The sequence below is a fragment of the Salvia splendens genome, chromosome 4 (assembly GCF_004379255.2).
Source record: "Salvia splendens isolate huo1 chromosome 4, SspV2, whole genome shotgun sequence".
Taxonomy (NCBI): Eukaryota; Viridiplantae; Streptophyta; class Magnoliopsida; order Lamiales; family Lamiaceae; genus Salvia; species Salvia splendens.
This window is the reverse complement of record NC_056035.1, coordinates 15200289-15223281: the sequence shown is the minus strand read 5'-3', so window position 1 is coordinate 15223281 and position 22993 is coordinate 15200289. Positions and strand designations below refer to the sequence as shown.

The 22993-nt window shown below is 41.8% G+C and overlaps 1 protein-coding gene across 8 annotated transcripts; it reads left to right on the top strand.

The window, feature by feature from the left end:
* The first annotated feature begins 5399 nt into the window (after positions 1-5399).
* Positions 5400-10248, top strand: LOC121798785 (SKP1-like protein 21). 8 transcript variants are annotated; one of them, XM_042197972.1, is made up of 11 exons: positions 5400-6618; positions 6700-6746; positions 6979-7200; positions 7322-7513; positions 7625-7735; positions 7895-7973; positions 8290-8426; positions 8574-8601; positions 8686-8737; positions 9314-9447; positions 9549-10248. In XM_042197972.1, the coding sequence occupies exons 2-11, from the start codon at positions 6711-6713 to the stop codon at positions 9650-9652; spliced, it is 1095 nt and encodes a 364-aa protein (XP_042053906.1). In that variant the 5' UTR covers positions 5400-6618; positions 6700-6710; the 3' UTR covers positions 9653-10248. The 8 variants fall into 8 exon arrangements, with proteins under 8 accessions (XP_042053906.1, XP_042053905.1, XP_042053902.1 ...); XM_042197971.1 differs by having other exon boundaries at positions 8683-8737; XM_042197968.1 differs by having other exon boundaries at positions 5401-6618; positions 8574-8737; positions 9549-9608; positions 9756-10248.
* Positions 10249-22993: the final 12745 nt, after the last annotated feature.

The following is a 22993-nucleotide window of genomic DNA, read 5'->3' as shown; positions in this document are numbered from 1 at the left end:
TCTTGTGTGTATGCTTTATCGCGTAGTGTATGATATAATTGAATAAGTTTTAATTTAGGAGATCTGTGTGATTACGATTTCTTCGCAATTTCTTAGCTTTGTTTTTCCAAAAGAGGGTTAATAGTTTTAATAGAGAGGGAATCAATTTTCAACACATAATATATACGTTCATGGTAATAACACCCTACTTCATGCAGGAATTGTGAAAATAGATTTTTATGTATCTAAACTCAAACAGATAATGAATGTCAATATCAATTTGGGATAACTCTATAAAAATATGGATAAATTGGCACATCACTCTTAGCATGATTTTACTTCACTCTTGTTCACAAAACACATCACTCTTACTCAGATTTTACTTCACTCTTGTTCACAAAACACATCAATTTTACTCAGATTTTACTTCACTCTTATTCACAAAACACATCACTCTTACTCAGATTTTACTTCACTCTTGTTCACAAAACACATCACTCTTACTCAGATTTTACTTCACTCTTGTTTACAAAACACTTCACTCTTAGCGTGATTTTACTTCACTCTTGTTTACAAAACACTTCACTCTTAGCATGATTTTACTTCACTCTTGTTTAAAAAACACATCACTCTTAGCATGATTTTACTTCACTCTTATTTACAAAACACTTCACTCTTAACATGATTTTACTTCACTCTTGTTTACAAAACACTTCACTCTTAACATGATTTTACTTCACTCTTGTATACAAAACACTTCACTCTTAGGCATGATTTTACTTCACTCTTGTTTACAAAACACTTCACTCTTAACATGATTTTACTTCACTCTTGTATACAAAACACTTCACTCTTAACATGATTTTACTTCACTCTTGTATACAAAACACTTCACTCTTAGGCATGATTTTACTTCACTCTTGTTTACAAAACATGAGTCACTAAATTAATTTCATCAAGAAACTAAAATTAAAAATACCTTCTCTATAATTAATTCCATTTCCCCACCAGATTTACATCTTTTTGCTTTAAATCTTCAAACCAACAAAAATAAAAAAATCAAAACCAGGGTAGATGAAAAGTGAGCTTCAATTCCCTCAATATTTAAATCCTTTTACACTGCATTCTATGGCAGCTTAAAATAGCAATGGCAAAGAATTTGAAGCTCAGAATTTGCAGAGCCATCGCCACCACTCTGCAGTCCTGCCGCTCCAAACATCCTTCTTATCTCCCAACACATCCTATCCCTTCACTCTCACACCCCTCCGAATTCCCCCAACCTCACGCCGCCAACCACCCGCCGCAATTCAATTGCCAAAACGAAAAAAATGGCACGCCGTCGCCGAAATCCCCGCGGTAGGGCTTCTTCTCCGCCGCCTACTTCCGCTTGCTCGGATTCTCGGAGCTCAACGAAGAACGCGGGTTCGTTCTCAAAGAATTGAATTTGTGAATTTGCCAATGACATAATTTTGGCTGCAATGACAATTATACCCTGCCTTGTTATTGTGGAGTAAATTTGTGATTGAGGGAGTTAATATCTCCTTAAATTCAAAAATTAATACTAGCCCTTGATTTTTTTGATCTTGTGGCCATGATTTATTCTCTAGTTATAGGTTTAAGGGGTGTTTGCCATAGATCATGACCCTATATATATATATATATATATATATATATATAGAGTCCCATTATTCACAAATCCACTCTTAAAGACCGAACCACCGAACCATACCAAATTAGGGTTTTTAGATCTAGTTTTTTATGGATGAGAGACACAAATTTATCAATTATTTTCGCCTTCATCACGAGCCTATTTTAATTCATCCGAAGGTAAATAAGTCATACTAACATGTTACGAAGATTTAACTTCATTCCAGTAGGTTTTTACTTCATTCCAGTAGGTTTTTACTTCATTCCAGTACTTAAATGCGGTTTCGCCGTCGTGTGCCGTTCTTTCTCTCTACAATATCTATCACTACCGCCACAACGCTGATATGGTGTAATAAACACATGGAATGATGTAATAAATTATTGGAATGAAGTATGTGTAGAAGCATTTGAAGTCCTACTGGAATGAAGTGAAAACCTTATCCAATGAAGTAATAACGTTTCTGAATGAAGGACTAAACACACTTGAATAAATAGCATTTTTTAATGTAAATAAATTAAAAACTCAGGTCAATGAATTCAAATGAAACATATGTTGAATCATTTCAAAACCTACTGGAAGAAAGTAAAAACATGTTGTAGTTTCAAGGTATTACGTACGGAATGAAGTAATAAACCTATACAATGAAGAAAAATGGGCTTGTAATGAAGACCGAAAAATTTACACAACAACACATCTCATCAAAAAAACTAGATCTAATGGCCCAGATTTGGTCTCTAGTTCGGTCTTTAAAATTGGTTCGACATTGATCACAACCCTATATATATATATATATATATATATATATATGTAGCACCCCGAAAAATTTGCGACTTTTGTTTTTATTAATGTGGATGTTGAATGAGAATTTCTTTTATGGAAATTGATTTTCTAGGTGATTGAGTTAATTATGTGGAATTAGTTGTTGTGAGTTATGTGGAATAATGCGAATTATGTTCCAATGTGTGAATTAAATTAAATGGGATCATGCATATTTTTCTCTAGCCATTTTATTTGATATTTTCCGGCCCTCCTAATTATTTGAAATAGTATTTTCTTTCTTGGATTTAATTAATTGTTTTGGGATAATTATCCAAATTAAATCCAAACCAAATTATCCCTATGTTATTCTATATAATTTCCGACCCCTTGCCCATTTCTTGGTCTTTCGAAATCTCCTATTAATTAGGAGAATAAATTATTTTGTAGATTTAATTGGTACCTTACTTATTTCCTTCCTTGAATTAAAAATCCAATTAAATCTCTTCATATCCTATTTTCATTAGGATTTGACTCTTTCCTTCTTTAAGACCTCATAAATTTTCGCCCCTTATGCCTTTCAATTACCTTGGGGGATTAATTTAATTGTTACCTATTTTATGGGAGCCATTTCCACAAGAAATTACCAAATTTAAATCCTATTCCTATTTAATTTGGGGATTTAAATATTTCCTTTGACCACTCTCTATTTTACACGCCCCCCCTTTTCTACTTGGGGAATTCTTGAATTATTTTTACTACCTTATTTATGGGATGGTCAATATTTTTTTACCCATTTTTGTGAGTATATTTCTCTCCAAGTAATACCATAATTTTCGAAAAATTCCCCCCACACTACACGCCTATTTCTTTTAATTGTGGAGCTTATTCATTGACCTCTATTTTGTTCTTCCACAATTTTAATTGTTTAATTAAGTGTGAGAATAATTACTGAATATAAATTAAGAAAACCCTGATCTTCACTCCACACGCCTCCCTCTCTTCCTCTCCTCCCCCACACGTTTTTCTCCTCCCCTCCCCTCTCTCTCAAGTGCTCCAAATCAATCCTTCATTGTTGCATCGATTTGGAGTTGGAAACTCAAGATCCGTTGAGGAATCGCACCAATTGTCTTTTCTACTGATTGTTTTCAAGAGAAAGGTATAATTTTTGATCCACCTTTTCCCTTCTTATCATTGAATCCATGATTCTTGAACACCTCATGCATGTGGAGAATCGTAAATCTAAGAATTTATTGGTTGGGAAGGATGGTTGCACATGAATGGTTGTGTGTGTACGTGTATGTACTTGTGTGTGAGTGTGTGGATGAATCGTTGTGAATGTTATGTGCGAATAGGAAAGCATGGTTGTAATCTCGTTTTTGAAGCATGACTATGTGTTGGAAGCATGAATATGTATGTGTGAATGAATGTTGAGCATGGAAACTGTTGTATTCGGACAGTAGGTTCCGATGAGTTTTTGACCAATCAAACGATCTTATTTCGACATGAATTTTTAACTGGATGAAGTTTCAGATGTCTTCTGTGTTGTGTCAAAATTTCAGCTTCAATTGATGACGGACGAATTTATAACGAAATTTTCAATATAACTACGCAGTCCTGCCAGAAATTGTGTTTCGTCCAGTGAGTTTCGTTTTTGTTTTGACCGATCAAAAGATATGATTTTGGTGTGAAATTTTAACTGGACAAACCTTTATATGTCTACTGTGTGGTGAACAAAGTTTATCTTCATATGAGATCGGATGGAATTTTAATGATTTTTACAAAAATACTGCGTTGTTCTGCCAGATTCTGGTTTTGTTGAAATAAGCTTTGTTGACAAGCTTTGAATGCATTACATGATACATGTGTGAATAAGGAACGTATCCTATGACGTGGTTATGTGTTGCACGTTGATGTATGCTAGAGTGTTTATTTCGTTTATGTTGGTGAACGTTTGGGATGGGCAATATAAGAAAACGATGAAAGGAACGATAGGGCATGCATGATAAATGTGTTGATGGAAAAACAGATTGTGTTATGGTGTTGACAAGGGTTGTTGTGCGTACGTGGGTACAAAGAGCAAGGGTTGCATTAAAGTTGTGAATTGTGTTGTATAAGCAAGCGAGGTGGGCTTTCTTTTACTAAACTCTTTTACGCTTTCAAAAGTATGATACAGTGTTATAAGGGTGGTTTAAAGTGTTATGTCATGCCATGATTGTTTTGATGTTGAGATTGTTGCCTGATGCCTAGTTCGTTTGAGCTTGCTCCGTTAGGCTATAGGGCTGTGTTAAACGAATTCGGGTCTGAGTAGGGCCGCAAACCCTATCAGGCTATGTACACTGGTGGGATCGTGAGCCGTCCTTGCTAGTCGGCCAGTCTCGTGGGCGAATAGTGTGGCCACACTTTCGTCGCACTATGGTATGAGGATGTGAATGATTGACTGTTGAGAAAGTGTGGAGATTGTTTTGTCTAGCCTGACTATGAAACTGTTTTTGTGATACTCGATGATATTTCTCTTCTAAATGTAAAACTCGAGTTCACTATGGTATGGATGACATAACTTTTATCAAATGTTTTCGGCATGAGCCCATTGAGTATATTAAGTACTCAGCCCTGCATATGTTTTCCCTATGTGCAGGTTGAGCGATGATGTTGCGGCGGATGTTGAGTCGAGCCTTAAGATTTCCCGGATGCGTCGTGTCTTCATACATGAGCGTCATCCTATGTCCCTCTAGATACTTTATTTCCGCTACCTTGTTTGAAATTGCTTTCTTTCTAAAAGTCTTCCGTTTTTTTCCCATACTATGCTATATCATTAATTACCTTGAGACATTAATCCGCTGCTTAACTATTCGATAGACTAAAATATTTCTTTTGGAAGTTAATTGAATTTTCATATTAAATGTTGTCCTCTTCCCCACTTCTTAATTCCCCCTAGTCGCGAGTTCCCCGTCTTTACTATCTTAGTAAGGTCAGTCGTGACAATATAAGAGTGGTGACGAAGCCGCACCTGTATTTCAATTTTCACCCTTAAACTAAACACACATCTAATCACACAAGCAGAGCAACAGATATATCAACTCCTTTGGCTTTGAGTATATTATCCATAGATTTCTTCCACTTAAACACAGCAAAAATATCATCCCGTTTATACCTACAAATCTCTGCACATCTCCATTTTGTCTGTAATTATTAATCAATCTCCTTCCCCACCGCCATTTCCACACTTCAAAGCTTCGGTCTCAGCACCAACTGCTCTTTCTTTTTCCAATTTTCAGGTGCGGGGATAAATTATCTTCTCCGCTGTCTACGTGAATAACGAGGCAAGTTCTCGTATTTACATTCTGTACGTTCGAATTTGATGGAGGGCAGCGGCTGTGATTGCTTTATTTATTTTTCAAACTTCAGTTCGCTGTTTATTCTTGCTGTGGTTTCATTTTTATTGCATAATGGGGGCTGAAAATTACTGGGGGTTTGGAATTTGAATTGGGTGGGGTGATTGGGGATTAGGACTTTCTTTGACCAGCATTTATTGATTATTATTGGTTGGCTGTATTTTTTCTTGAATATAGAATTGAGTGTTCATATTATTGTGTTTGGGACTTTAAATTGTTGTGGTGGGCTTGGATTTTGGTTTTGAGCTGTGCAGTTTGATTAATGTGTAGTCTTTTTAGTAAGACAATCATGCTTCCCAGCGTTTTGTTAAATATTGTAAGAGTTTTTTGGTTCTGGACAGATGTAATGAAACAAGACGGAGATTTTGGAAATGGGGACTATTGATAATATGAATTGGGGAATTGGATGTATCATAATATGAGCTTCACCGTAACTGCATGCTTTAGCTTCTGGAACTCGGAAGTATTTATTTTTAATCTGATTGGTGGTCTCAGGACTTAGGATCATGGTATATGTCTGTGCAGTAAATCGAGAATAAGTATTTCACGTTCGTACTATGGATGCTAAAATTACCAACTTTAAAGTACTACGTGGGAGATCACATTATTTGAGATACCCACTTATCATAAATTTATAACATAGTGGATATTTCACTTTGGATATGTTTAATTAACTTATAGGTCGAGTTTGCATGAGTCAATAGCTATTTCAATCCTGAATATTAGGTCAGGTTAAGACAATATTTTGGACGTCAGACAATGCATTCTTTGTCAGCAAAATCTCTGGTTAGGCTTCCAAAATCGGTACAGGAGAGCATATTATCATTCTCTGTGGTTGAGGTAAGTACGTTGTCATAATTCTTTGCATTCTTTCCTGCAGATAATATAGCTCTGAAGGTTCTTCACTTCCTATTATCGCAGTTTTGAATGAAATGACAGAAGCTGATAGTGAAATTATAAAACCAGAGGTGTGCTTGTTGTTTTTGCGCCGACGGCATCTCAACTATCCTATGTCTGCATATCTTATACCTTATCATATTTTACCTAAGCCTCTTTCCGTATTATCTACCATATGCTTTCTAATAGTTCTGCATATTCATTCAACTTACTCACAATGCCTGATCGAGGTCATAGGATATTGATTTTCATTGGCTCTTTAATTAATGCTCATTGAGATTAGTTTCATGGTGGACATTACAGATGCTAAAGGCATATGTGTGGCTTCAAACTTCTGATGGTTCGATACAGCAAGTAGAGCAAGAAGTTGCCATGTATTGCCCATTTATATCTCAAGAAATACTTGCTGGCATGGGGTCTTCCAAGAATTATCCCATCTCTCTTCCTTCACGTGTCAATCCTTCCATGCTGAGCTTGATACTTGATTACTGCCGATTCCATCAAGTGCCAGGACGTTCCAACAAGGTTGTATTGCTGAAATTTGCTTTTCCCTGTGGCCTGTTCACTTTTCGTGAATACTTAGTGACACAATATATCTGATGATATGGAAAAATAAGTTTTTGGTTTTTGTTATACCTCACTGCAGGAGAGGAAGTCATTCGATGAGAAGTTTGTTCGAATGGATACTAAAAGGCTTTGTGAACTCACATCTGCTGCTGACAGCCTACAGCTCAAGTCACTGGTTGATCTCACTAGTCGGGCTCTTGCACGGGTAATTGAAGGGAAGACTCCAGAAGAGATCCGAGAGATATTTCATCTCCCTGATGATCTTACAGAGGTGTTCTGTCGTTGCCAGCAGTGTACATGCTTAATGTCCTTTTCATTATCGGGAGAATCCTGTTATTCTTATCTTCCTTTTCTTATATGACTTCTTTCCCTGTAAATACAGGAGGAAAAGTTGGAACCTATCAAAAACACCATGGATGATCCGAGGATTCGGCTATTGAATAGATTGTATGCTAGGAAGAGGAAAGAATTAAAGGAAAGAGAGAGATTGAAGGTGATCACGTCATTGTTTTTACAGTCATGTAATCCAACCACTATTTCTTTTAAGTTTGTGCACCATTGTACAGAGATGTTCAGCTCAATAAACTGCTTGAAAGTGGTATTCAGTATGTGATAATTGAGACTGAGACACTGGCATTAATGTGTTCTTTAGAATGTTGAGATTGAAGAGGAACGTGGGGATGAGCGTTCAGTCGATGACTTGTTATCATTTATTAATGGAGGTGGTGAAGGTATTAATCGTTAATTCACTCCTTGAAAACAATTAATTTATTCATATTAGAAGTAGATCTTCAGTTCTGTTAGAAGATTTTGTGTGTAACTACAGTCAAATTATAATCGTTACCTGCATAATACCTGTATCATTGAGAAAGATAATATTCTCAATGATAATTAGGGTATGTTGTAACTAGTATTCCTAGCATTTATGTCTTGCTTGTAGCTCCTCAAGTTATGAAGAAGTATAAATGAGCTCCACATACTTTTGCGCCCTTCTATCCCTTATTTATCATATTAGGGTGGAAATTTAATATGTACTGTTTTTTGCAGATTCTAAGGGGACCAGAACTTCTAAGAATAAAAAGAAGAGCCGTAAAAGGAAAGATCTCAAGAATGCTTCTTCAAAGTGCACGAGTACTTCAAACAATACCTCTTCTTTAAGCAATGATGTAGATGTGAACAAGAAGGTGGGAGTCCTTGCAAATATTTTTGCTTATGGATTAATACTGCTTATTGATAGATTGTGTACTTTTAGCTGACTGAGGACAATGGCTGGTGGTATCAATGCCTCATTTTTCTAACTTGTTTTAGCTGACTTTGCTTATGTGATGCAGGAAACAAATGAGCTTCATTCCGAGTCTGGTAATCCTTCATTACATAACAAGCTTCTTAATGATGTTTGTAATGCAACTAAGTTGCTCGACATTGAAAATGATGGATTAGCAGCTGAAGATGAGTTTGATGGGATTGATCCTGTATTAAAAGAAAAACTTGATAGGTATGTTCCCATGTTCTTATTCACTTAACCTTTGCTATTATCATGTTTATTCAATGGGCAACATACCTGCCTTGATGCTATCACTTGTTTCAAATTAAAAGCAAGGAGTTTTTCCGTCACATCTTGGATTCTTGGATGCATTTGCCAACTTTTTCTAATATTGCTGCCACTGAGCTTCATTATTGAACTAGGAATTCCATTTTTGGGCTTGTGTGTATTTATCGTTATATAATCGCTTCCATTAAGATGCCAATAATATTATTTGGACATGTAATTACTCATTTTTGAGTCACAATTCATTGCTGCATTTGCATCATGCGCTAAGCTAAAATGGTCTTCTTTTGTGGACTGCCATAATAAATTTCAAATTATTTTATTGGATTAATATTTATTGTCAAATTGTTTGCTAGCTCCTTTTACTTATATAAGCTGCTTTCTGACATGTCTTTCTATGCTGCTTGATATCACTTGTTCTGTTGACTGCTGCGAATAATGTAAGGGGAAAATATAAATTATGGTTGCCGATACATTCCGTACTTGAATGAATGTTCTGTTTTGTTATATTTGACTGATCAGGGAAGTAGAAGACTTTGCGAGAAGGTTAAATTCAGATTGGCCAGAAATAATGCAAGATATTCTTTCTCGGAGTCAGGAGAGAAGACCATTACCATTATCAGTTAATAAAAATGGTTCCTTGAGGAGATATACAAGTAGGTTCTCTTTCTTGTTATTTACACATTTTAGAATGAATAACTTGCATTTCTGTTATTGGTTAGGGATTTTTCATTAGTTGCATTGCTTGTACTTGTAGCAGGAATCTGTGGCAATAACATCTTGCACGTCAAGCAAAATATGGCCGCTTATATGATTTGTATCTCTTGTTCTTCCCTTTTCTCTTGTCATTTGCTCTACTGAAAATTACATGAGCTTCATATGTAGAAACATCACCTTGAACTCTGCTTGGTGCAAGAATGCATGATTGAAAAGAACCTCACGTTTGTTTCATTCCCTTCCCCAGGTTCAGATCAGCCCCACAAATGATACCCCGGAAACACCTTTGAACTTCAAAGTGGACACAACTGGCCAGATAAGAGAAAATGGTCGGCACGCGACAGACACAGGTTGGTTGTGGCGTTCGAGCTTTGGCATCAGAATGGGATTGACATTCAAGTTCATTGGGAAATTTTTTGACATCGTTCGAGATTCAATTTTGACATTTGAGTTGACGTTGACAGCAAACAATAAGGGAAAGGACGCGCTTTCAAGATGCCGATACCAGCCAATTTTGATTCTCACCATCTTATTTCTTAAGCTTCTTCCCTTTTCTTCCCTTTCTAGCTGACCTACATACTGACTGTTGGTTGTCATAATTTTATCTCTTGTTGTACAAATCATTTTGGATTAGAGATCATAATGCTGGAAGTCATCAGTCAACTGAGTTGAAGTGTTGTAAATATCAACAGGGTTGATGGTTTCTTTAATTATTGAAAGTTAAATCCCTTTTGGATTCATGGTTCAATTTTGCCAATATTTCAGACTTTCATTAATATATTTGGGCTCGCTTGCTTGGTATCCGAACATCTATAGCAAGATATGTAAATTATGACAAGCGAAACATTTATCCTAGATTGTGTACATAACATGTAAAATGACATAATTGCTCATTTGCTCGGTATACACTATTTTTAGAAGAATGCTGAGGTAATTGGTTAATTTAATAAATTATTAATTATTTCATGTTACTATCAATTAATTAGATCAACTAACATAGAAAAACAATTAAACTCAATATGAGATGAAGAATAATAGTAATAACAAGGAATCAACAACTCCAGTTAAGAGCGAGAGCAAGAATAAGACTTATCAACAGATACCTCAAACTTTAGATAAGATCAAGAACAACGACAGATAATCAGAGACCAAGTCTAGAGAAATGAACAACACTTTTAACAAAGAATGAAAACAACAAAGAGACTAGAGGCTAACACTGCCTCATCCAAGAAGTAAAAATCAGCATAGAACAACCAAAGGCCCAAAAGAACAAAGGGGTGATGAACACAAATTTTACATGTTTTGAATCTTTTAATTAATACTAATTGGTTGTTGAACAAGTATGTTGAGTTTTCATAGTGAAAAAGCTTAAATGAAATCAAGAACGGAAAATACATCATTTGGTGGTATGTGGGAAGTGTTATCCGAGAACATGGATTTTCTATCGATCCACTTGATTGGCTTCGACCAACTCAGTGGCTCGCTGAACACGCTGACTAAGGACATGGAAGATCCAGAGGCTCACTGACTTCGCATGCATCCAAGTGTGAGTGTCCAACCCAACGATCAGCTGGAAATGTTCAAAGAATCTAAAGCAATCTCAACGGTCCGCTAATTTGGTCTGAAAAGTGCAAATTTTTTGCTAGCACTTTAGACTTTTGAGTTTTGAAGTCAGATATCAATTTAGGACTTATATCACAAATACATACAAACACCATTCTCAGAGCTATGGGGATTAATCAAGCAAAATAAAACAATGATTCAAGGAAAACTGAAATCGACATAATTCTCTCTGCAAGGATTTTTCTAGTTTACTGATGGTTGGGCGAATTTTTGATGGTGATGAATGCTGGAAAATACAGATCACGACACAGAGATTTACGTGGTTCGATTTACTGAGGTAAATCTACGTCCACGGGAAGAAAAGAGGGCAGAGTTGTATTGCTTGATCTGTTTTCTACAGCTTACAATACAGACTTGCTATTTGATCTTTGATCTCTAGAGAACTTAACCTCTGTCTATCTGATCTAAGTTCTATTTATTCATTGAACTAAGATCGTGGCTTGCATCACCACTAATGATGGTTGTGGATGTCGTGGAGGTCATGGAGATCCAGCATGGGTCCACTACCTCTTTGTTTGGTCCGCTTATCCCGCATGAGATCCTGCATGATTTGACACCACTAAATAGATCGTGTAGTGGTCATGAGATCCTGCATGGGTCCACTATCTCCCAGTTCGGTCGAATACTGAGACCGAACTGCTGAACTATTGCCGAGCAGCTTTTTCCGATCTGAGAGTAGAGCTTGATTGGTCGGCTTTTACCGAGCTGTAGGCTGGGGCCGAACTCTTTGGTAATGCCGAACTGATACTCTTCCTTGGGTCGGCTTTTACCGAGCTGTAGGCTGGGGCCGAACTCTTTGGTAATGCCGAACTGATACTCTTCCTTGGGCTTTGGGCTGATGGGCCGTCACTGCTATTGGGCTTGTTTAGTACGTACCCCATCACTACCCCCCCCGAAAAGCGAAGTGAATCACTTCGGCGAAGCGAGTCACTTCGGCATTCTGGATAAAGGTACGGGGGAGGCTGACGTCAGGGGACGTGCCTTGCGCGTGACTGCATTAAATGCGACAGTAAAATCCGGCCGTTGAATCCTAAAAAGGTGGGATTCGAAACGGTGCGATGATTTTGAAATCTTCTCCGAATCTGATAAATACGCCCTTTCTTCATCCTTTGAATACTTTTGCTGTTGCTTCTTCTGCACTCTGTCTCTTTTGCGTAAAAATTTCCTTCCGCTTTCAAGAATTTCTTCAGAATTTCCTCAGATTTTGCAAAGAGTAAGAACCATGTCTTCTTCTTCTTCTTCTGAGTTAGGTAGCGGTAGGAAAGGGGGCAAGGGGTCTTCTAGCCGGAAAGAGTCCGGGGAGAAGACTGTAGAATACTTTCACAGCGTCTTGAGTAAGGACACCGTGATATCTCTACACGAAAAATATCTTCTTCCCGGGGGGAAGGCGGTGGTTCCCGACGATGATCATAGGGCTAACGACCCGCCGGAGGGTTATGCCACCGTTTACGAAGCCTGCTTAGAATGCGGGCTTCGTTTCCCTCTTCCCCCACCTTTTGTAGAGCTTCTTGATTTTTTTCAACTCCCTTTAGGTCAGGTGACTCCGAATTCTTGGAGGCACTTGTCGGCTTTTGCTGCCGAACTCCGTAGGCTAGATAAGGATCTGTCTCTGCGGGCAATCCTTAATTTTTTCCAGTTTAAAAGGAAGGGATCTTGGTTTTACTTGATCCCCTTACAGCCTTTTAGGGCCTTCTGCAAAACCAAGTGGCCGAAATGGCAAAACCGTTTCTTTTTTTATAATAGGACTTCGGCTCCGGGCTTTCCTTGGAGAGGGTCGAAGTCCGTGATTCCCCATCCTCGGTTAGAACCGTTGGCCGAGCTCGAGGGCGAGCTCAATAAGATTCCTATGATTAGGAAACAATACTCGGAAACTGAGCTCGTCAAGGGCGACCTCGTGTTCAATATCTCGTCTTCGGACGAAGAGACTGAGGGTGAGGATTTCTTTTTTATGCCTTACTGCTTTAGCGGCGAAAACTAACCTTGTTTCCTTGTTTTTCGGTAGTGAACATATTGAATAAGCTGAGCCGCAAATCTTCGGAGTCCAAGGAGCCGGAGAGGCCGAAAACCACCAGCTCGGCGTCTGATGCCGAGAGGACTCCGAAGAGGCAAAAAACCTCTTCGGATCCGAAGAAGCCGGAGTCGACTTCGGCAAAGGGGAAGGGGAAGGCCCAGAAGCCCCCAAGAGCGTCGGAGAGAGACATCGTCATGGGGCCGCCTTCGGAAAATGTCTGTGAGCCTTTTGCATGGCCCACGGACTTCGCCGAGGTGAATTCTCTTCTTGATTTTCTGGCCTTGCTTTTTTCCTATATTTTTTGTGGCCCCTTTGTTGACTTTTTGCTTTTTCCATTTTCAGAGAAACGATATGCTCTCCAAGCTCGTCGCCGTTGAACTCTCCAAAGCGTCCAACGACTATGCTGAGATGCAGAGGAAGTTGGCGGCTGCTTGTCACCGGGCCGAGCAGGCTGAGGCAAACTTTGAGAAAGCCAGAGCTGCTAGGATTTCGGCCCAAGATGAAGCTCAGTTTGCCAAAAACCAGCTCGTCATCCAGCGAGAGCAGACGAAACGGAGGGATGCTGCCGCCGTGGTTGCCCAAGGGGAGGTTCTCCGTGCTTTCGCGGAGAAACTCTTTCTGAGCAACCAATTTTCAGCCTTTGTCGGTGATCTGCTGAAACTGATGACCGATAAAGCCGAGCAGGGTCCCGAAGTCATCCTGCCGCTGTACGGCCGAGAGATAGCAGCTCGGCTTCAGAGTCTGCCGGTGCTTGAGGAGCTTGCTTCGTCCTCGGTCCTGCTTTCTGCAGACCAAGTTCGTAGTTGCCGAGCTGACCGCGATGAGAATATGGAGGCTATCTTTGCCTCCATAGGGTCAGTTTCACCCGCTCCAATTTTCCACGGAGAGGGTGAGACCGAGCAGCTTGAGCAGCTGGTCGGTGATGAGCAGGCCGAGCAGGAGGCGCAGCAGATCGGCTATGGGGGCGCCGAGCAGGCTGGGGGGAGCAAGGAGGCCGAGGCTGAAGCTGAGGCAGACAAGGAGAAGGAAGCTGAACCTCACCGAGGAGCCGGAGACGAAGCTGGCGGAGTATGATTTCGTCTCCCTTCTCCTAGTTTAGTTTCTTCCTTCTTGTAAGATGGCCTTGAAGCCCTCCTTGTGTAAAAAAATTTTTCCTTATGTATGAAAAAATTCTTCTGTCTACCCTTGTGTCTTCGTATAGCTTTTCGTACTCTCTTACTCCTGTTGTGGTTTACTACCTGCTCGGTAAGCTGAAATGCCGAACTGACGTAGCTGCTTTGTATTCTTAACTCTCAAGGAGCTGGAGGTACTTCACTGGAAGCGGCTGTACTCTTCGGCTTTAGACGAAGCTGAGAAAAGAGCTATAGCTGACCAGATGAAGAATGACGAACTCTTGGCTCGTTCAATGAAGCTGGAGGCCGATAATAAGGACTTAGAGTCCGAAAAGAAGGATCTGGAGGCCGAGCTGAACACTACCGTCGCTGAGAGGACTGCGTATGAGGATTTCATCTGCAGGCGTGGGGGAATGACCATCTCTGAAGTTCAAGAACGAGTTGACGAACTGTGAGAGGAATATCATGTACTCCGGAGGAACAATGCGCTGGAGAGCTCGGCTTGCCAACAAGTCGTGAAATCATTGCGGCGCTGGGCTTCTCGGTACGACATAGTTCTTTCCCGGCGTCCCTCAATTGAGAGATTCCTCAGGCATTTCCCGCCAACAGATGCTAGTACTCCAGCTCAAACCTCTGATTCACTTGCTCAAAGCCCTACTCCAAGTCAGCAACGAACTCAGGGACAACCAGAGACGTCAAGTCGAGGACGGACTGAAGTTCGCAGAGGAGCTGTGGTTATGAGTGAGCAAGATCGGCAAATGCTTCGTGAAGAGACTCTTCGCCGCCGAGGTGCTAGGGCTTCCCGGGCTCAGAGAAGAGGTGGCAGGTCGATTAGAGCATCTCGTCGACCTGCTTATTCTGCAGCTGCCCGGAACGCCCGAACTCAGCTTCACGAGGATTTTGTGAATAGATGGCTCAACTTTAGCAACCCTGGACAGTAGAATAGTCCTTTGTAATAGCGTAACGCCATCTCGTAGGGTAGCGGAGTTGTGTGCCGAACAAGATTTGAAAAATGAAATTTTGTTTTCGCTTCTAACACTCTGTATTTACAGCTTAGCGAAAAAATTTCATCGTACTTGTCCTCGGTCTTATGAAGTAAACTTCTTTGACCGGACTTGGTCCTTGGTCTTATGAAATAAACTTCTTTGACCGGACTCGTCTTTGGTCTGATGAAATAAACATCTTTGACCGGACTCGTCTTTGGTCTGATGAAATAAATTTCTTTGACCGGACTAAGCTTGTGTCCTAATTTGGCGAGTTTTATCGCTTGGATCGGACTTTCCCTTGTCCTAATTCGGCGAGTTTTATCGCGTGGATCGGACTTTCCCTTGTCCTAATTCGGCGAGTTTTATCGCGTGGATCGGACTTTCCCTTGTCCTAATTCGGCGAGTTTTATCGCGTGGATCGGACTTTCCCTTTGTTGCAGTTCGTTTCAGACGAACTGCTTGTTTCTTAAGCCGAATTGTGGTCTTGTATTCTCCTTAGAAGCTTGGACTCACAATCGTTGGCTTATTATTGCAGTTCGTTTCAGACGAACTGCTTGTTTTTTAAGCTGAATTGTGGTCTTGTATCCTCCTTAGAAGCTTGGACTCACAATCGTTGGCTTATATATGTTCTAAAAAGGGGATCAGCCTTTGAAGAACAAGATACCTCAGTAACATTTGTAAGAGACGACACGCACATAGACAGAAAAAACGCACATAGACAAACCAAACGCACATAGACAAACAAAACGCAAGTAAAAAACAAAGAAAGCACATACCCCTAGGACCGAACTGGACACAAGACTGACTGACCGGACTGTCTCTTACAAATGGAACTTCATGAGGTTGGAAATGTACCATGTTCGGGGTGCTTGTTCTCCTGACATGTGAGTCAATTTGTAAGACCCTTTGCCGAGGACTTCTGACACCCGATATGGACCTTCCCATGTGGGTTCGAGTTTGCCCAGCTTTTCTGCTCGGCTTACTTCGTTGTTTCTCAAGACGAGATCTCCCACTTGAAATTGCAGCTTTTTCACCCTTTGGTTATAATACCGGGCTACTTGCTCCTTGTACTTGGCTGCTTTTATGCAGGCCAATTCTCTTCTTTCTTCGGCCAGATCTAGTTCGGCTCTCAGTCCGTCATCATTCATTTCTGAGGAGAAATTTAGAGTTCGGGGACTGGGTATGCCGATCTCAACCGGAATCACGGCTTCAGTCCGTTTGCTTGTGGGTGGGAGACCGAGCTTTTAAACCTCTGCTCTATGACTTCAGAGACGATTTAGTCTTCCCGGCAGGGAGAGCGTCAATAGTTAGGATTACTCCATCATATTGCGGCTCGTTATCGTCTTCGGGATCCTGTTGCCTTTTCGGATCCTGAGGAGCGCAGTTCGCACCTCCCTGCTTTTTGTTCTTTTTCGGCTGCTTGCTTTGGTATTTTTTTAACGTCCCTGCTTTCACAAGGGCATCAATACCTGCAGCCAAATGTCGGCACTCCTCGGTATCGTGACCGTAGTCTTGATGGAAGGAGCAATATTGATGCTGAGGTCGGCGCGCGGCCGATTTCGTCATCCGCCTTGGCTTTTCGAACATATCGGAATGCAGTTCGAAAATTTCCGCTCTTGACTTGTTCAATGGTACGAACTGAGCGGGCGGCTTCTCAGGATTGAGACGTGGCCCCAATCGGTCTTGCACCGGAGTCCTTTGAATCCTTTCAAAAGGAGTTCGGCGAGGATGTCCCTGATCGCCAAAAGGAGTTCGGCGAGGATGTCCCTGATCGCTATGATCGGGCTTCCTCCTGTCTCCTCGGGATGAGCTGTCTAAAGACCGTTTGCGACGGTCTGCCTCATCGGCACGGGAGAACTGGTCCGCAATGTCCCACATCTCTTGAGCTGTTTGCGGACTGCATTCCACGAGCTTTCTGTAGAGAGCTCCGGGCAGGATTCCATTTTGGAATGCCGAAATGACAAGTAGATCGTTGAGATCATCTACTTGTAGGCATTCCTTGTGGAATCTCGTCATGAAGTCGCTGATCTTTTCGTCGCGACCTTGACGTATAGAAAGCAGCTGAGCCGAAGTGATCCGGGCTTCCGCTTTCTGAAAGAACCTCCTGTGGAAAGCATCCATTAGATCTCGGTAAGATCTAATGCTGCCTTGGGGGAGGCTATCGAACCACCTTCTCGCGTTCCCGATAAGCAGCTCGGGGAACAGCTTGCACATATGGACCTCATTGAGACCCTGGTTCGCCATATTATACTGATAGCGTCCCAGGAAGTCATGAGGATCCACCAACCCGTCATAAGTCATCGACGGAGTTCGGTAGTTCTGTGGAAGGGGAGTTCGGGTGATATCGTCCGAGAACGGAGTCTTCAATGCTCCGTACATGGCGAACCCGACATCTCTTCGGTATGGAGGAGATGGAGATCTCCTGTGATTTCGGCACCGAGGAGGGACAGGAACATGTCGGGGTGGAGGATTCTTCTTCCTGGAAGACACGACACTACTGCGGTAGTGACTTTCATGTCTGGAGGAGGAGGGAGAATCCACCGTTTTCGTCTTCGGCTGTTGGCTCTTTTGCAGGAAGGCTAAGAACTCATCCTGCTTCTCAGCCAAGAACAGCTTGACAGCCTCATTCAAATCAGGCTGCTGGGAAGACTCGGTGTGTGGACCTTTTGAGCGGCTTGTTCCTTCATCGTGAAAACTGGAAGTAGCTGTCTCCCGAGGCTGTTTTCCGGACCTGCGGGCTGGACTAGCTTCCTCATGGTTTTCACGAACGGTATTACGGGTAGTGTGTGATCTGGTATGCATTTTTTTGGGGTGGAAAAAGGGTCAAAAATTCGCTTTATCACAAATTTGGTTCTCTGTTTCCCACAGACGGCGCCAGTGATGGTTGGGCGAATTTTTGATGGTGATGAATGCTGGAAAATACAGATCACGACACAGAGATTTACGTGGTTCGATTTACTGAGGTAAATCTACGTCCACGGGAAGAAAAGAGGGCAGAGTTGTATTGCTTGATCTGTTTTCTACAGCTTACAATACAGACTTGCTATTTGATCTTTGATCTCTAGAGAACTTAACCTCTGTCTATCTGATCTAAGTTCTATTTATTCATTGAACTAAGATCGTGGCTTGCATCACCACTAATGATGGTTGTGGATGTCGTGGAGGTCATGGAGATCCAGCATGGGTCCACTACCTCTTTGTTTGGTCCGCTTATCCCGCATGAGATCCTGCATGATTTGACACCACTAAATAGATCGTGTAGTGGTCATGAGATCCTGCATGGGTCCACTATCTCCCAGTTCGGTCGAATACTGAGACCGAACTGCTGAACTATTGCCGAGCAGCTTTTTCCGATCTGAGAGTAGAGCTTGATTGGTCGGCTTTTACCGAGCTGTAGGCTGGGGCCGAACTCTTTGGTAATGCCGAACTAATACTCTTCCTTGGGTCGGCTTTTACCGAGCTGTAGGCTGGGGCCGAACTCTTTGGTAATGCCGAACTGATACTCTTCCTTGGGCTTTGGGCTGATGGGCCGTCACTGCTATTGGGCTTGTTTAGTACGTACCCCATCATTTACTTTATGTTGAACATGATTTCTCTTGTGTTGGAGAAGATTGCGTAATATCAGACGGAGGATACTCGAGAATCATTCTCTTACCAAAGATAGAAGATTGCAATCATGTAATTAAGCTAATTAGACTTACCATGTATAGGGATTCCTAGTATTATATATTGGTGTAATGTGTATAATGAAATCATTAAGAAAGAATACAAACCCCTTTCTACCGATACTACTTTATATCATGGCCTCAGAGCAGGTTTAATCTTGGCTCAGAACGATTTCATCATAGCCATACCATACCAAATTCTCGACCCATAGCCAAAACCAAACACAGAAATCAAATCCTACATCAGGAACAATGTCAGACGCCGAGAAAGATACGAAAACGAATCCGAAAGCATCAACAAAGCTGAGGGACAGCAAAAACATTACTGTTGCGTTCAAATTGAACGGGAGGAACTACCCAATCTGGTCCAGATTGATGAAGGTCAAGATCAGAGGTAGAGGATTGGGAGGAAGACGATCTGGTCGTCTTTTCATGGATAGTCGACAATATCGAAGACGATATTATCGCAGATTTCGCACATCACCAAACCTCGAAGGCATTATGGGACAGCCTGAGGGTGACTTACGAGAGCAAGGCGGATCCGTATCTCATCTACGACCTGGAGGAAAAAGCAATCAACATCAGACAAGGAAATCTCGATCTAGAGACATACTACCGGAAAATAAACGGGCTGTGGATCAATATTGATCGCTGCCAGAAATCACCAATCACATGTTGCGACAAGGGCATCGACCAATTCCGAGAATTCTACAACAACAAGCGACTGATCAAGTTTCTCACGGGGTTGAATCCAGAATATGATTCAATCCGGAGGGACATCCTTAAGGAGGGACCAGAGATGTCACTCGAAGAAGCCTATGGCTGGGTGAAGAGGGAGGCTACCCGGAGGAGCATCAACACGGCCCCTCCACCCGCCGGAGACGATGACAGCAAAACAACCGACTCGCCGGCTGGAGGAATCGGGTTTGGCCTCGCTGCCCAGAGCCATCGCCCGACCTCCCGCGGACCACCAAGACCCACCACAGCCACCTACCGACCGGGAAGCAAGCCAGACAAATCCCGATTGGTCTGTTCTCACTGCGGGAAACCGAGACATACCAAGGAGGAGTGCTTCCTCTTAACCGGATACCCGGAGTGGTGGGAGGAGAAGCAGAGGGCGCGAGCGGCTCAAGCAAAAATGGCGGTCACCATAAACGAAAAGGGACAATCCGCGGCCGGAAACAGAGAACCGATCGGTGACCAGGGGAAACCACCGGGAGCTTCGACCGGCGGCGGCGGCGTGAGGGGGGTCGGCAATTTCGCCGAGAGAGCCGAGGAGCTGCGAGGCGGCGGTAATGGAGGTAAAGGGTTTGGTTTAACACCAAACCCTAATCCTTTTCCTTATTTTAAATTGCCCCCCATAAAGAAGCCTAAATTTGAATTACCCCCCATAAAGAATGTTTATTTCGAAAATAGACCCCACCCTATTGAGTTTAGACCCCCAGACTCTGTGAAATATCATTTACCACCCCAGATATTGCCTAAAACTCGAAAATTCCCAAATACTTGTAGTTTTGTGTCAAAAAACCCCTTTGCACCACTAGAAAATATTTCCGCTGCATTGCACGTCTATAATAATGATAGATCGAAGGATAAAGGGTGGATTTTTGATTGTGGAGCTACAGACACTATGACCCCGGAAAAAGATGATTTTAGTAGCTATGAGACAGTATCTGATACATACATTAAAACCGCAAATGGGGAATTAATTACTGTTGTTGGGTCGGGAACCATTGATATATCTCCCACTCTCCGTTTGTCAAACTGTTTGCATGTTCCTACATTATCCCAGAGATTGATGTCAATTAGTCATGTGACTAGAGACTTGAATTGTACTCTTCTAATGCATCCCACTTTCTGCATATTACAGGATATTCAGACGAGGAAGATTCTTGGGCGTGGCACTGAGAGGCAAGGACTCTACTACGTGGATGAGATAGCTCAACATGGCAATGCGATGCTGGCTCACGGATCCACGAAACAAGAAATTTGGTTGTGGCACCGAAGACTAGGACACCCTTCCTCCGGTTACTTTAAACTTCTTTTTCCGAACATTTCAATTCCTGTTGATTTTTCATGTGAAACATGTGTTTTGGCCAAAAGCCATAGACAGTCATTTAAACCCACAAATACTCGTATGAATTCCATTTTTTCCTTGATACATTCTGATGTGTGGGGCCCTGCACCAATTACTGGTGGGGGTAATTTTCGATATTTCGTGATATTTGTGGATGATTGCACTAGAATGACGTGGATATATTTTTTAAAACATAAATCTGAGGTTGTCGAAAAATTTATCCTTTTCTATAAAATGATCCAAACACAGTTCCATACCACCATCCAAACCCTTAGGTCCGATAATGGGAGAGAGTTCGTTAACAGTTCGATGACCCAGTTTTGCAAAGATAAAGGAATGATCCACCAAACATCCTGTGCCTACACTCCAGAACAAAATGGGGTAGCAGAAAGAAAAAACCGAACGATCCTTGAAATCACCTGAGCCTTAATGATCGAATCCAAAGTACCAAAACATTTCTGGCCCGAAGCCATTGCCACCTCTGTCTATCTCATGAACCGACTTCCTACAAAAATACTTAACAAAAAAACCCCCCTTGACGTCCTATCCACAAAAACCAAAATTCCTCAACACCTTAACCTCTCCCCAAAAGTCTTCGGCTGCACCGTCTATATCCATGTCCCGAAACACGAGAGGACCAAACTGTCGCCTTGTGCAACCAAATGTGTCTTCCTTGGGTATGGGATAAACCAGAGAGGGTACCGATGTTTTGACCCCCACACTAAAAAAATCATCACCACCATGAATTATAACTTCCTAGAAACCGAGTTCTTCTACCACACCCACCTTAGTAGTCAGGGGGAGAGTGAACCGAATAGTTCGTCGGACTATCTAAGTTGGGTTGTGCCACTTCCAAACTCTTCGATTGAGGATCTAACAGAACCAGTTGTCATTGCCGCCGAGCAAGTCTCACCGCAAGAGTCTTCTCATCCGCGTCCCACAGATCCTCCTCCACTGATATCCGAGGTAACACCTGAACCCATTCCTGATGAAGATTCAGTTTCTCCTAACTCTATAAGTACAGAGGAAGAGGACAACACTGTGGATAGTGACACGGGAAAGTATATTCTTCCCCATCGAACTACAAGAGGAATCCCACCTAAGAGATATTCTCCCGAAAAGGTTGGCAGAAAGAGCCGTTATGGAGTAGCCAACTTTGTGCAAGGGAACTTAGCAAAGATGGCCCGAGCCTTTGAAGCCGCACTGTATGAAGAAGAGGAAATTCCACAGTCGGCAGAGGACGCAATGAAACACAAGCATTGGAGGGATGCAATGAACATAGAGATGAGAGCATTAATGAGGAACAATACGTGGGTAAAGAGCAAATTGCCTGAAGGAGTGAAGACCGTTGGATGCAGATGGGTGTTCACTATAAAGCGAAGGCCGAACGGCACGATCGAGAGGTACAAAGCTAGACTTGTGGCAAAAGGATACACTCAGACCTATGGTATTGACTATGATGAGACTTTTTCACCTGTGGCAAAAATTAATACTGTGAGGGTGTTGTTTTCAATTGCTGCTAACAAAGATTGGCCACTTCATCAATTTGATGTGACCAATGCCTTCTTACATGGGGAGCTGCCAAAACCGGTTTTTATGGAGCCTCCACCCGGTTTTACCAATGAATTCCAGGTTGGAGAGGTATGCCAGCTGAAAAAGACATTGTACGGACTTAAGCAATCCCCGAGGGCATGGTTTGGAAGGTTCACAGAGGTAATGAAGAAGTATGGATACAAACAAAGCAACTCTGACCACACCCTATTCATCAAGAAGAAAGAAGGTAAAATTACTTGTCTGATTATATATGTAGATGACATGATTATCACTGGAGATGATACAGAGGAGATGATCGAGCTCAGGAGAAACTTGTTCAATGAGTTTGAGATGAAGGATCTAGGACTCCTTAAGTACTTTCTGGGAATAGAAGTACTGAGGTCGAAAAAGGGAATCTTCATAAACCAGAGGAAATACATACTCGACCTTTTGGCAGAAGTTGGAATGATAGACTGTA

Coding starts and splice junctions, on each gene's coding strand:
- LOC121798785 (XM_042197966.1), top strand. CDS start 6,711: ATGACAGAAGCTGATAGTGAAATTATAAAACCAGAG. Junction 6,747..6,978: donor GTGAAATTATAAAACCAGAG/GTGTGCTTGTTG, acceptor TGGACATTACAG/ATGCTAAAGGCATATGTGTG. Junction 7,736..7,894: donor AGGAAAGAGAGAGATTGAAG/GTGATCACGTCA, acceptor TGTGTTCTTTAG/AATGTTGAGATTGAAGAGGA.